This window comes from Microtus oregoni, unplaced genomic scaffold, assembly GCF_018167655.1.
Source record: "Microtus oregoni isolate MIOR12 unplaced genomic scaffold, Mior012 000043F_ref0000047, whole genome shotgun sequence".
NCBI classification, from domain to species: Eukaryota; Metazoa; Chordata; class Mammalia; order Rodentia; family Cricetidae; genus Microtus; species Microtus oregoni.
Window position 1 is genome coordinate 2450223 of NW_024543210.1, and position 15422 is coordinate 2465644.

At 46.0% G+C, this 15422-nt stretch overlaps 1 protein-coding gene and 1 non-coding gene across 2 annotated transcripts; both read right to left on the reverse strand.

The window, feature by feature from the left end:
- Positions 1-315: 315 nt before the first annotated feature.
- On the reverse strand, positions 316-13456 carry Znf839 (zinc finger protein 839). Its single transcript, XM_041633093.1, is given in 9 exon segments — positions 316-440; positions 443-789; positions 791-1057; positions 1059-1233; positions 2350-2470; positions 2622-2759; positions 10749-10888; positions 10891-10962; positions 13336-13456. Coding segments are annotated over 9 exon segments (1506 nt in total).
- On the reverse strand, positions 12618-12691 carry Trnai-aau. The gene has a single exon. It is a non-coding gene; the product is annotated as a tRNA-Ile (tRNA).
- Positions 13457-15422: the final 1966 nt, after the last annotated feature.

Below are 15422 nucleotides of genomic sequence, written 5' to 3' on the forward strand. Positions count from 1 at the left end.
ACAAGAGCTAGTTCCAGGACAGGCTCCAAAGCCACAACGAAACCCTGTCTCGAAAAACCAAAAAAAAAAAAAAAAAAAAAAAATATACTGCCTGAAACAGACCTTCTATGAGTAAAATCCATTCAAATATAAGCTCAAAGTCCCAGCATGGTGGGACACCCCTGTCACCCCATCATTCAGAAGATGGAGGCAAGAAGATTAGGAGTTCAAGGCCAGCCTTGGTTAGGTGATCAAGTTCAAGGCCAATCTGGGCTATACTGCCCCAGAAAACAACATCCTATACTTTCACACACACACACCTGACTTGACTCCTGGTCACTGAGAGGGCTCTGCCTCCACAGTGTGGAAGGCCTCTATGGCTTCAAAAGCAACCCCTTCCAGCGGGCCAAACCTCACGATAGAACCCTTTGCGTTAGTCACTATGACAGCATTCTCTTCTGAGACACTGAAGTACTTGGACAGGACAAAATAAGCCCATTGGAAGTTGGAATAGAAACCTGCTCCTGTCCCTGAGACAACACTTCCTGGCATAGATAGGAAAGCTCAGAAGCCAGGGCTTCCCCCACAGCAGCCACAGTCTCCAGCTCTCTCTGGCCATCTGCCTCCATCCTGGAGAGGAACCAGCTTACGTTCCCAGCTTCGCTTCCAACACTGGGACCCCCATTAGTGGGTAGTGACCCATCTGGTCCAGGATGAGACCCTGGCTCGGGCATAGTCCTGGAAACACAGGCAGCTGGCAGGACATTCATAGGCAAAGTTTTCTGGAGTGGAAAGGCTGCAGCCTCTAGGCAGGGCATGGCTGAGGCTGGCCTGCTGCCTACTGAGGTAGGGTTGGCTCATTTCTCTGAGGTCTCCTGCCTCTGCATTTCCTGATTCTTCAAGAAGCAGGAACTCCATTTCTTCACCTGATGATGGGGTACCACAGACACCGTTGCTTCTCTGGATGGCCTCAGAATCCTGCTTTGCAGTGTGTTCTGGAGCATTCTCTTCAGGAAACACTGATGACTGGGCTGGGGGCAGCCCTCTGGGCTCTGCTACCTGGAAATAAAGAGCTGACATCCTGATACAGAAGAGCAGGATCTGTAGAGACACTCCTGGCTTCCAAGTTAGCAGACGCCATCACTGACAGCTGCTGGCCTACAGGCAGCACACTTCCATCACTAGCAGGAGCCATTTCCCCACAGCTTCCCTCAGAGCAGGGAGAAGGGTTCTCAGTGGCTGCGGAGGCAGAACCTGAATAGTTGGGAAAAACAGCAGTCACACACTCATCACCACGATGAGCTGGTCCAAATGACCTTCCCTCAGAGAAGCAGTAAAGCAGCTCTCTTTGCTACTTGGGCTGGGCAGCAGGTTTTTATTGGCTACTGTATCTACTCAGAAAGGTAGATTTTGTATTAAAAATCTTTGTTCAAAAGAGTTTAGCAGGCTGACTTCACTGAATGAAAGAAGAGCGGGTTTCTGGAGGGGAGCTCAAGGGTAAGAGGGGCCTTTCAAAACAGATCTACAGACAACCCCCAGCCCAACCCCACCCCTGGAAAAGCTGAAAGGTTATTTCCAGATGACCTATCCATCTGGAACAGCTAAGAACCTTGTCTCGAGGTCAAGGACCGTCACTGGGCCCCAGGAATGTAGAACATCTGCAGATGCTAAAGGACCATTTGCTGAGAGGAAGTGAACCGTGAGGCGGATCACTTAACTATAAAATGAAGAAGCTAAAAAAGAAAGGTGATTGAGGAGGGCGGTGCTCCACACAGGCGCCAGAGGGGTCACTGTTCCCACCCAACACAACTGCCTTCCCCTAGGGCAGAGCTGCACGGAAGTTCTAAAATGGGCAAGGCCTCTTCCACTGCAGACCCTAGCGTCAGGCCAGAAACCAGGCAGTGCTGCTAAGTCTTTGTAAAGACATGTGAGAACTGGCAATACTTTATGTTCAAAGTACCTAGTAGAGGGTTCTGATTACAGCCAGAACTAAAACGAAAATGTCTTCTTTTCAAGTGTTAAGTCTCACATGTTCGGGGCAGCCTTGTCTCAGATGCTAAGCCACTGATACATGTGTCCTTGGGACCTAACTCTGCCCAACCTCTCAGACCAGCCGGGGTCTACTAGCCTGAGACACCACTATGAAGTAACTCTTAGTTAATAAAGGACTCTAGGAGACCCCAACATCTATGACATGGGCATCAACATGGAACAATAAAGTGTTGGAAGCTAGAGACAAAATCCAAGAGACCAGAGGGGTCTCTCAAATCGGGCTGAAGGGATCCCCAGCCCCTAAAAGTGATGGACTTGGGTACATCTGGTGCCTTGGGACCACTGAGCATGGGGCAACCCACAAAATATGTGGTTTACCCTGGCTGGCTGGAGCGCGGGAGGACCCAGGCTTCTGCTGACATCCACTGATGGCGGCAGGACACTCAGGGACATCTGTAGGCAGAGCTGCTGTTCGGGCCTTCTTCACTGTGGCCAGCCCCTCCCCTTCACTGTAGCCGGCCTACAGAGAGAGTAGAAAAAGCATAACGGCACCTTTCCGGAACAGCCTCTAGGCCAAGGAGCAGTGGCTGAAAGGTCAGATCATGAACCAACGTCTACACAGACGCCAACTCTGCACCACTTACCACCACAGCCTGCTCCCTCTCCCTCTTCTGTACACTGGTTTCCTGCAGCTTTCCCTTCATCTCCTGGCTGGAGCACTCAGGTGCACTGCTTGGGTGTGTCTCTTTCTTCCTCAGGTATTCTGTGATTCCTAATGATCTGGCAACCTTAGGGGAAACAGGAGAAATAAGCTCTGCTTAGAGCAGAGAGTGTAGCAAGTGTGTTAATTCCTGTCTACACCTGAGTAGAAATCCAAGCGGTTCCTTTGTACAGTGAGGTGCAGTTAACAAGGAGAAAGACGGCAGATGCAAAGGTGTGCGGAGCAGCAAGGGTGGAACCCAGCCTCACCAAAGCTCGCAGGATCTGTGTCAGTGAGGGTGGACTTGAACCTCTCTTCCTCAGTGCCTACCTTACTAATGCTAAGGCAACCAAGGTTCCTTTCTTGCCAGTTGTTCCTCTTTTTACCTTCTGTTTCAATTCTGGTCAGGTGATGCTGACCAGCACTCAGGAGACAAAGACAGGTGGATCTGTGTGAGTTTGAGGCCAGCCTGGTCTACAGAGCAAGTTCCAAAGCTACAGAGAAACCCTGTCTTGAAAAATCAATTCTTAGTGATCTTTTTCTCCCTCATCTAACTCCTTATGCTCCCCCCTTATCTGGATACCTGAGTTTCAGCTGCCTTACAAAGTTTTTATGAAGCTCAGTGTGTCTTCCATCTACAAAACACACGTGTGTGTACACATACATATGCATGTATATCTAGCAAATGTAAAGGTGTAGACACAGCTAATGTCCTTTACACTGGACTTTAAAAGGAGAACAACCGTAGGTGTAAGACAGGGTGAGGACCAGTAGGAAGGATAGCAGAACATGACTAATGCAGACAATTGGGCTAGGTGAGTATAGCCCTGCCCACGCTAAACAGTGTCCCCTTACGAAGTCAGTCACAGCCACTACTCTAAAGCACACATAAAATAAAAATAAATCACAGCATGGGTGACTATTATCATATATGGGGAATCTGCAAAAGGCTTTGCAAAATAATCCAATATATTTATAATGCATAATTAAAAAAATAAAATCCAAAGCCTTGTTAAGAATATATTCAGAAGCCGGGTGGTGGTGGCGCATACCTTTAATCCCAACACTCGGGAGGCAGAGGCAGGCGGATCTCTGTGAGTTCGAGGCCAGCCTGGTCTACAAGAGCTAGTTCCAGAACAGAACAGGCTCCAAAGCTACAGAGAAACCCTGTCTCAAAAAAATATATATATATTCAGAGGCTTGGAATGTAACTAAGTCGGTATAGTGCTTGCCTCCCATGTACTATGCTGAGTTTAATTTCCAGCACTGCACACCTAGGACACAGTGGTAAATACTGATCATCTCAGCACTCAGGAGGTGGAGGCAAGAAAATCAAAATGTCAGGGTTGAGGCTGAAGAAAAGGCTCAGTAGTTAAGAGTATCTGTTGCTCTTCGAGAGGACCTGGGTTCAATTCCCAGCACCATATGGCAGGTAAGAAGGTGCAACTCCAGACCCAGGAGACCTGGTGTCCTCTTCAGGAATCAGACACACACAGTACACAGACATACATTGTACTGGTTGGTTTCTGTGGCAGTGTGATACAAACCTAGACATATCCAGGAAGAAGTCATTTTAATTGAGAAAATGTCTCCATAAAATTAACCTGTAGGCAATGGTGCTGGTGGCACATGCCTTTAATCCCAGCACTCGGGAGGCAGAGGCAGGCGAATCTCTGTGAGTTCGAGGCCAGCCTGGTCTATAGGAGCTACTTCCAGGACAGGCTCCAAAACTACAGAGAAACCCTGTCTCAAAAAACAAACAAAAAGGGGCTGGAGAGATGGCTCAGTGGTTAAGAGCATTGCCTGCTCTTCCAAAGGTCCTGAGTTCAATTCCCAGCAACCACATGGTGGCTCACAACCATCTGTAATGAGGTCTGGTGCCCTCTTCTGGCCTGCAAGTATATACACAGAAAGAATATTGTATGCATAATAAATAAATATTTAAAAAAAAATTAACCTGTAGGCAAGACTGTGGGGAATTTTCCTGATTAAAGGTAATGTGGAAGAGCCCAGATTACTGGGAACGTTAACCTGGATGGTATAAGAAAGCAGGCTGATACATATAAATGATAAAGAAGCTGAGGAAGAAATCGGAGAAACATCACCCTTCACAATAGTCACAAATAACATAAAATACCTTGGGGTAACACTAACCGAAGAAATGAAAGACCTGTTCGATAAGAACGTTAAGTCTTTGGAGAAAGAAAGTGAAGAAGATACCAGAAAATGGAAAGATCTCCCAATGCTCTTAGTTACATAAAGTCAACATAATAAAAATGGCAAACCTACTAAAATCGATCTACAGATTCAGTGCAGTCCCCATTAAAATCCCAGCACAATACTTCACAGACCTTTAAAGAACAATAATCAATTTCACATGGAAAAACAAAAATTCCAGAATAGCCAAAACAATCCTGTACAATAAAGGAACTTCCAGAGGCATTACCATCCCTGACATCAAGCTCTATTACAGAGCTACAGCAATGAAAACAGCTTGGTATTGGCATAAAAACAAACAGGTTGACCAATGGAATTGAATCAAAGACCCAGATATTCATCCACACACCTATGAACACCAGATTTTTGACAAAAAAGCTAAAATTACACAATGGAAAAAAGAAAGTATCTTCAAAAATGGTGCTGGAATAACTGGGTGTCAACATATAGAAGAATGAAAATAGATCCATATCTATCACCATGTACAAAACTCAGGTCCAAATGGATTAAAGACCTCAATATAAATCTGACCACACTGAACCTGATAGAAGAGAAAGTGGGAAGTAGCCTTCAATGCATGGACATGGGAGACCACTTTCTAAATATAACACCTACTGGTGTTATATGTTAGCACAGGCATTGAGAGCAACAATAAATAAATGGGACCTCTAAAACTTTTTCTGTAAAGCAAAAAACACAGGAAATAAGACAAAAAGGCAGTCTACTGAATGGGAAAAGATCTTCACCAACCCACATCAAACAAAGGATTGATGTCATATATATAAACAAACAACTCGGGCTGGAGAAATGGCTCAGAGGTTAAGAGGACCTCTTCCTCTTCCAGAGGACCTGAGTTCAATTCCCAGAAACCACATGGTGGCTCACAACCATCTGTAATGAGATCTGGTGCCCTATTCTGGCCTGCAGGCATACATGGAGGCAAAATGTTTTATACATAATAAATAAATAAATCTGAAAAAAAACTCAAGAAATTCGATATCAAAATTCCAAAATTATTTGGAATTTTTTAACCCAATTAAAAATGGGGTTCAGAACTAAACAGAATTCTCAACAAAAGAATCTCAAATGGCTGAAAGACACTTAAGAAAATATTCATCATCCTTAGCCATCAGGTAAATGCGAATCAAAACAACTCTGAGATATCATCTTATACCAGTTAGAATGGTTAAGATCAAAAACACCAATGATAGCTTATGCTGGAGAGGATGTGGAGTAAGGGGAACACTTGTCCATTGCTGGTGGGAATGCAAACTTGTACAACCACTCTGGAAATCAGTACAGTGGTTTCTCTGAAAATTGAGAATCAACCTACCACAATACCACTCTTGGGCAAATACCCAAAAGATGCTCAATCATACTACAAGAACATTTGTTCAACTATGTTCATAGCAGCATTATTTGTAATAGCCAGAAACCGGAAACAACCTAAATGCCCCTCAACCCAAGAATGGATAAAGAAAATGTGGCACATTTACACATTAAAGTACTACTCAGTGAGAAAACAACAACAACAACAAAAAAAAAACAAGGACATCTTGAAATTTGCATGCAAATGAATGGAACTAGAAAAAACCATCCTGAGTGGGGTAACCCAGACCCAGAAAGATGAACATGGTATATATCCACTCTAAGTAGATACTAGCTGTAAAGCAAAGGATATAGTTCATGATCCTATAATTCATGATCCTAGAGAATCTAAGTAACAAGGTAAACCCCAAGCAAAACATACATAGATCCACCTGAAGAAGGGAAATAGACAAAATCACCTGACAAAATTTGGAGCATGGGGGTGGGGGGAGAAGAGAAGGCAGAAGGGGAAGAGGAGGGAAGAAAGGGACAGGGGAGAAGAACTTGAGGGAACGGGATAGTTGAGATGAAGGAAGGACAGAGATGAGAGCAGGGAAAGAGATATCTTGATTAAGAGAGCCATTATGGGGCTAATAAGAAACCTGGCACTAGAGAAATTCCCAGGACAAGGATGGCCCTAAGCAATAGAGGAGAGGGCTCCTGAACTGGCCTTGCCCTGTAGTCAGAGTGATAAATATCTTAAATATCACCATAGAACCTTCATCAAGCAACTGATGGAAACAGAGGAAGAGACCCACAGTGAAGCACTGGGCTGAGTTCCCAAAGTCCAGTTGAAGAGTGGGAAGAATGAGAATATGAGCAAAGAGGTCAAGACCATAATGGGGACACCCACTGAAATAGTTTACCTGAACTAATGGGAGCTCACCAAATCCAGCCGGATGGGGAAGGAACCAACATAGGTCCAAACTAGTCCCTCTGAATGTAGGTGACAGTTGCATGGCTGGGGCAGACTTCAGGGACACTGGTAGTGACACCAGGATTCATCCCTACTGCTTATACTGGCTTTTTGGAAACCTAGTCCTTTAAATGGATTGTTTCTGTCCTGCCCAGTTCCCGTAATCATTAAGTCCCAAAGAAATCACACAGAAGTCTACATTAGTTATAAGCTGATTGGCCCATTAGCTCAGCTTCCTATTGACTCTTTTTTTTTGTTTTTGTTTTTTTTTTTTTTTCAAGACAGGGTTTCTCTGTGGTTTTGGAGCCTGTCTTGGAACTAGCTCTTGTAGACCAGACTGGTCTCGAACTCACAGAGATCCACCTACCTCTGCCTCCCAAATGCTGGGATTAAAGGCGTGCACCACCACAGCCCCGTCCCTATTAACTCTTACAACTTACATTAGCCCATTATTCTTATCTGTGTTAGCCACATGGCTCAGTACCTTTTTCAGTGAGGCAGTCACATCTTGCTTCTTCTGTGGCTGGGCTAGGACTGCAGAAAGGAATGGGCTTTCCTCTTCCCAGAATTCTCCTGTTCTCATTGACCCACCTCTACTTCCTGTCTGGTTGTCCTGCCTATACTTCCTGCCTGGCTACTAGCCAATCAGTTTATAACTAATGTAGACCTCTGTGTGATTTCTTTGGGACTTAACGATTGCTGGAACCAGGCAGGACAGAAAACCTCAGACAACAATGGACACCTTGTTCAGCCTAGATATAGTAGGGAGGGCCTTGGACCTTCCCAAAAGCCATGTGCCTTACCCTCTCTGGGAATGGGTGGGGAGGTGGGACAGGGGAGTTAGGTGGAGGGGAGGGAGTGGAACTGGGATTGATATGTAAAATGAAAAAAGATAGTTTGTTTTCTTTAAAAAAATAAATTTAATTAAATAAAACAGGCTGAGCAATTGATGGGTAGCGAGCCAGTAAGCAACACCCCTTCATAGCCTCTGCTTCAGTTCCTGCCTCCAGTTTCCTGGTCTGACTTTTCTCAGAGGTGGGATGTCAGCTCTAAGCTGAAATAAACTTCTTTCTCCCAAGTGTTGGTCATAGGGCTATCATCTCAATCAAAACCCTAATTTGTGTAGACAGAACACCCATACATAAAAATATTCTTTTTAGCGTCCAAGGTCATCCTTCTCTACATAAAAAATTCCAGACTAACAATGATGACCAATGACAGCTCCCCCAACCACCAAAAAACCTCCAACCAGCACATACCAACTGTTGTGGTCTGAATGAGAATGCTCCATGGGCTCACACTTGACTGCTTAGTTCCTGCTGCTAGAACAGTCTGAGAAGGACTGGGGGTGTGGTCTTGTTGGAGGAGCTGTGTCATTGGGGATGGGCTTGAAATTTGAAAAGATCATGCCCTTCTCAGTGTCCTCTCTGATATGAGCCTCTTAGGCATTTCTGTTGCCATGCCTTTGCTCCACCGTCGTGGCCTCTACTTTCTGAAACCACAAGCCAATTAAATGTCTTTTTTTTTTTTACTTTTTATATATTTATTTTTATTGTTTTGTTGTTTTGCTTTTTTTTTTTTTTTTTGGTTTTCCGAGACAGGGTTTCCCTGAAGCTTTGGGGCCTGTCCTGGAACTAGCTCTTGTAGACCAGGCTATCCTCAAACTCACAGAGATCCTCCTGCCTCTGCCTCCCGAGTGTTGGGATTAAAGGCGTGAGCCACCACCGCCCTGCTATTGTTTTGCTTTTTTTTTAAATATTTATTTATTATGTATACAATATTCTGTCTGTGTGTATGCTGCAGGCCAGAAGAGGGCACCAGATTCCATTACAGATGGTTGTGAGCCACCATGTGGTTGCTGGGAATTGAACTCAGGACCTTTGGAAGAGCAGGCAATGCTCTTAACCTCTGAGCCATCTCTCCAGCCCCTATTGTTTTGCTTTTTAAGACAAGGTTTCTCTGTGTAGCCCTGGCTGTCCTGTAACTCACAGAGATCTACAGGCCTCTGCCTCCTGAATGCTGGGATTAAAGGAATGTGCCACCACCACCCGGCCAAATGCTTTCTTTAAAACAAGTTGCCTTGATCATAGTGTTTTATCACAGCAATAGAAAAGTAACTAAGACTCCCTATTACAGTACAGGCTGCGGTAGCTCGCCATGGAAACCAGTATCATGTCAGCACCTACTCACCGCAGACAGGCAGCTCCATTAGGTGAGTGGTGGTGGTGGTGGGGGGAAACGCAGCTAGGCAGCTAGGGGCCACACAGTCTTTCTTTTTTTTTTTCTTTTCAAGACTTACTTTAAGTGTATGAGTGTTTAGCTCACATATGCACCATGTGCATGCCTGTTGCCCGTGGAGGTCTGAAGAAGGTATCGGATCCCCTGGAACTGGAGTTATAGATGGTTGTGAGCTACCATGTGAGTTTTAGGAATTGAACCTGAGTCCTCTACAAGAACAATAAGTGCCCTTTCCTTCTGAGCAATCTCTTCAGGCCTCTATACTGCCCTTCTAAGCATTCACGCTACATGTGAAACTGAGTTTTCAATAAAGGGGACTATGTTGACCCTTGGCAGCACTGTGAGAGCCAGAAAGTGAGGAAGTACCACTTAAGTCTTCTGAGAAGAGGACTCAGACCCAGGGGCGGGCGCAGGTCTGTCAGGGTTGGTGAGGGGGCTTGTTTCACATACAGTGGGCCAGGGCTGAGTTCCAAAAGAAGTTTATCCAAAACAAGCCAAACCCTATTAGCCCCAAACTAATGTTTTGAAGAAAGCTCAATCTAGCCAAAGGCAGCTGGGTGATGAAATAAGAATTGTGTCAGAATAGCCACAAGCATAACCACTGGTCCTCTAATGTACAGGAAACCAGCCCACAGAGAAAGCACAGGTAAGTGCACCTGCTGCCCTGGCAGAGGCTCTGGGGCCTTCCCAACACCTACCTGATGGCTAGCAACTACCTGTAACTCTAGTCTTGATGGTTACAACACTCTCTTCTGTACTCCCTGGGTACGAGGTACAAACATGCCGCACAGACACAGATGTAGGTAAAACACTCATACACATAAGACAAAAATAAAATAAATCTATTAAAAAGTTTTTTTTTAAAAAAAAAAAAAACTGAGCCGGGCGGTGGTGGCGCACGCCTTTAATCCCAGCACTTGGGAGGCAGAGGCAGGCGGATCTCTGTGAGTTCGAAACCAGCCTGGTCTACAAGAGCTAGTTCCAGGACAGGCTCCAAAACCACAGAGAAACCCTGTCTCGAAAAACAAAAAAAACAAAAACAAAAAAAAAAAAAACAAAACTGGTGGCATTGGTGCACACCTTTAATCCCAGCACTTGAGAGGCAGAGACAGTGAGTTTAGCCCCGTGGTGTTCTCAATATTCTTTGAACTATTATAATTTTCAGTGTTCTGGAACAAGGGGTTATAGCCCTTATATTAATAAAACAGAACTTACCTTGCCAGGACAAAGCCACACAGTAGCTAAATATGAAGATGTCTTACTAGTAACACCCTCCCTTGTTCACAGACTCCTTCCTTCGGCTAACTAAGAGCAGTGCTTTGCCCCTCGAGATGGCACCTCATCATTGTTTATCTCCAGGGGCTCCTGAAGACACAGGTCAGAGCTGCTGAGGTAATCCTGACACATTCTCTTCACCACCTCATGCAATTCTTCAAACTCCTTGTACACAGCAGGAAAGAAAGGCTTCACTCCAGGAGTCTCTCAACCTTTGTGAGGATGAAGATGAGCAGCATGTAAACCGAGGCAATGGCACGGAAAGCAGAAAACAAACCTGGAGACAGGGAGCTGAGGTCCTCACCCCCACAAGAGGGCAGTGGCCAGCGTTTCCTTCACTTCCTAGCTGTGCCTATGTATGCCACCACCACGCCCAGCTCTGAGAGGCCAGGCTGGGGGTAGGATGCCAGAAAACAAACCCTGAGGGTGAAGTCCACAAACTCTGGGAGTAGGGTGACCCCACAGGAAGCATACAGTTGGCAAAAAGGCACCTCTAGCTCCTAAGGGGCACATTCCCACCTCTTAAGGCCACCACGGTTTTCCACATCTACTCTATCTCCCTACACAAAGTTAAAATAGTCAAGGGAGAGATGGCTCAGTGGTTAAGAGCATAGCCTGCTCTTCCAAAGGTCCTGAGTTCAATTCCCCAGAACCACATGGTGGCTCACATCATCTTTGATGAGATCTGGTGCCCTCTTCTGATGGCAGAACATGGTATACAAACTAACTAAATAAGTCAATAAAACTAAAAAAGAAAAAGAGCCAATCCCTTCACCATCTCTTCTCCTCCATGTTTACTACAGAAAAGTCATGTCAAAAGGGCTGGAACACAGCTTCTTAGAGGTCACCGGACACCAGCAGGGTCCAGCTGTAAGGGCCCTTAGCTCTAAAAATGAAAACCGAACGAAGGTTGTCGCGGCTTGGTTACCACAGTTTCACATCCACAACCCTTCTGTGCAGAAGGCCAAGTTTACAGTAGAGGGATCGTTGCCCCTCCCCCATGGTAGAAAGCAATAGTCAGGTGAGGGCGCAAGGTCGAGATCTAGTCTCTGTGCCCAGCTCCACTCCCTACTGTGTCCCTGGATCTAACCAATACCAGGAACTTATACCCAAGACACAGCATGTGCAGACACCTTATTATGGATGCCAATAGTCCGTCATTTTTGTCTGTAATAACAACAGTCCTACTCACTGGTATGGAATCCATAGTTCTTACTACATCTCAAGCGCTTACCAAGACTTCAGCTGCTGCTGTTTAATTCGGAGTTCTTCTACATTTGAGAAAGGGGTAGAGCAGCCAGGTGTAGAGGTCCATACTGTAGTCTCAGCTCTCAGGCGGTGAGGGCAGGAGGATCTTGTGTTTAAGGTGAGCCTGAGCTACGGAAAACAAAATTCAACCCCTGTACCCACATAGGAGCTAAGAGGTTTTTGTTGTTGTTGTTGTTTGTTAAACTAAACAGCGCTGACCGGCCCAGAGACTCGAGCATTCCGTGAGAAATGTGTTCTCTGCCTCCAAATTCAGAACCAAGAGGAAGAAGTGAGTGGCTGAAAATCTTTGACAGGAGAGAGGCGAAGGTTTCTAGATCTATGGTCAATCTCTGAAAACCCCTTAGCGTTCCTTGGCTGGCCCTGCCCGGACCGCTCAGCTTGCGGGAAATACCTGCGGAATGCGTTGTCCTGACTTGCATTTTCAGCATGAACTCCAAAAACACTGAGGTAAACCGGCGTCGCCAGAGGAGCTGGAACCTTGGAAAAGGTCCGGGATGACAGGAGCAGCGTTTAAGACCGCAGATTATTTGAAGCTTAACCTATGATGTCCTAAAGAGCGGACTTCTGCGGCCGGCGACAAGACGCAGGAGGTTAGACAACTTTCAGAGTTGAGATAGGTAGTCACTTTCATTTTCAAGTTTCTTGTAAAAGGATTGAACCCTCTGGCCCGTACGGGGATCGAACCCGCGACCTTGGCGTTATTAGCACCACGCTCTAACCAACTGAGCTAACCGGCCAGACGAGAGACAGGCCCTCTCAGATCGCCTACAAGGTTTGTTCTGGCGTCCTGTGCCCCGCTGTTTGGCTCCTCCTCTTCCTCTCCCGAGTTCCAAGCAGCCGGCTTTCCCTTGAGCTACGGCTTCACCCTAGCTCATTCTCTGTGTATTACCCCTTGACCGGAAGGAAAAACCGTCACCCAGGGCTCCAGGGAAGGCGACCACCTACAGAGAACCCAGACTTCCCCAAGGAAAATGCCAGCTGCCTGTTCAAGGCCTGACTCTGCAGTAAGGAAACTTTCAAATATCCCAGGTCAGAGTTCCGAAAATCTTTGCAGCCAGAAACCTTTAGGTCTACTGGCGCCTTTAGTATAGCTAAATCAAACTTAGGGCACGGAAATCCAGACAAATGCAAAGAACCACCGAATTCCCCAGCATTCAGTCACCAGCAGCAGCTAGGACCTTGGCTTCCTCCTTTGCGGATATGAATCCTGTCTCCCTATTCATTCTCTCTCTCTTCCCCTCCCTCCCTTCCTTCTTTTCTCTTTCTTCCTTCCTCTTTCTTTTGTTCTTCTTTCCTTCCTTTCTTGTCTGATTATTTATTTGTTGCTCTTAAAGACTGAATTTTGACAGGACTCAGAAGCAGAAACTCTTAGTAAGTTTACGTATCTTAGAAATTTGCTCCTGGCGTTTTTCTTTGGCTTCCTTCATTCTCTTGTCCAAACGTTTAGCGTATTCAAAAGACTCCTCGTTTTCCCCTAGCGTCTGTACGAAGCTTGTACTCATTGTCCACTTCACTGAGTTTCTGACAGCCGATGGCTAGAAAGATATTCAACTTCATCCCAAAAGGGTCTGATATTCACGTCTAACTTACTTTCAACTTGCGGCAATTCCCCCGCCTCAGCTTTCCAAATACTGAGATTACAGGCACGCGCCCCTCCGTCTGGCTCGAAAATGCCATTATAAATCGTTCCTAAGTACAGTAAGACATGGAGTGAATAGGACATAAGCTTTTCTCAAATACAAAATAAAACAGAAGACTGAGCCACCACCCTAGCATTTTAGTGTAAATTCGGGCAAGAACGCGGACTTAGACTAAAATAGTAACTATTTTGTGCCTGGTAACCCCGTGCCCAGAATAAGTCACTTTACAGATTCCTCTAAAACCAAACTCAGAGAGGTGGCTCGCTCGTGAGGCAGAGACAGGAGGTTCTACGTAAGTTCCGGACAGAACCTGTCTCTGCAAGCCGGTAAATAGCTGGGCGAGGCAGCGCTAGCAGGTATAAAACCCCGGATTTTGAGAAGTAGAGGCAGGGTGTGGGGGGGGGGGGGGGGGTCAGTGTTCACGGTGGTGCAGGTGAGTTTGAGGCCACGTGACTTTTGCGCTTCCCGACACCCCACACTTTAGCAAGACTCCTAATGTCACTGCGGGCAGGCTTCCCTACGCCCCTGTTTGCAATCTGCTTCACAGTCCCTGCTTCATCTCCAGGTTTATACCATAAATCATCTTCCCCCACCACGTCGTGCTCTCCAGAAAGCCGCAGCCAAGCGAACCTTAGAAGACACTGGGAGTGCGAGCTCACTTTCCCAAGGGTCTGGTCGGAACCTGGTGGTGGTGGTGGGAGGGGTTTGCGGGTTGGGGGACAGCACTAAGCATCCCCAAGGCTTGAACACCGCCAGGCGCAATGACTAATGGTGAACGCTAGGGGGAACCCGAGACCCACGAAACTCAGAAGCCATTAGGCAAAATAAATGGTACCAAATATTAAGTTTTCTTAAGGGAGTGAATGTGTGTCTTTATATGCAGCATTTTAAATAGACCACATTCTGAATTTTTACTTGTTCGCTTTTTTGAGAATAACATATAACGCAGGCTAGCTTCACAGCTGAGAATGGCACTTAACTCCTGTTTCCATCCCCCAGCGGTTCCCTGGGAATACAGGCACTCACAGCCTAGGCTGTGTTGTGCTGGGGGTTGGGCTATGCCCAGGGCTTCATGCGGGCTAAACAAACTATTAAATGAGCACACCTCCAGCTATTTATTTCTCTCTGGTAGAACTTTTTGTGTTGTCCTGTGTTTCTTTGCTTAGTTTTCTACATGAGAGTCACTGATTTGATTGGACTGTTGAATTCCTTTTTAAAGCAGTCAAACGCATGATCAGAGAGCAGTTGTATTATTTTGTTTCGTTTGTTGTTCCCAGTTGGAGGAGGCTCCCTTCCAGAGCTTCCTGCTATAATCTGGGTTGGCTGTTCTGCACACCCACTGCCCTGCGCATCTCCCCAGCCTTCACCCACAAGCTTTGAATCCCATTCCTCCTTGCCTGTGTTGGATCTCCTTCCTCTCATCCCAGGGTCTTTCCTCCCTTGTTTATCTTTCCTTTGGACTCTAGACATCCATTATCCATTGGCGGCTCCTGGCAAGTGTTGAGTCCTTGCTTGTCTGATCACGTTTTGCTTCTGCCCCCCACCCCCCGGCAGACCATCAACTAGAGAATTCCAGAATAGAGACCCACTGTCCCTCAGCAATCACAAGACCACACTCCTGTCTTAGGACCTGTGAAATGTTCCGTATAGAAACTAAACTCCTGCTTGTTAATTATTGGGTGGGGGTGGGGAGAGAAATGGAAAGCTGAACGGGAAATCGGAATTTAAATGTTTTATCGTACATGTGTTATATCAAAACTGTTAGAGAATAAAAACGAAAAGTAGGCAAACAGAAAGGTTTTGCAGATGTTGTTTCTAACTTGCTAAA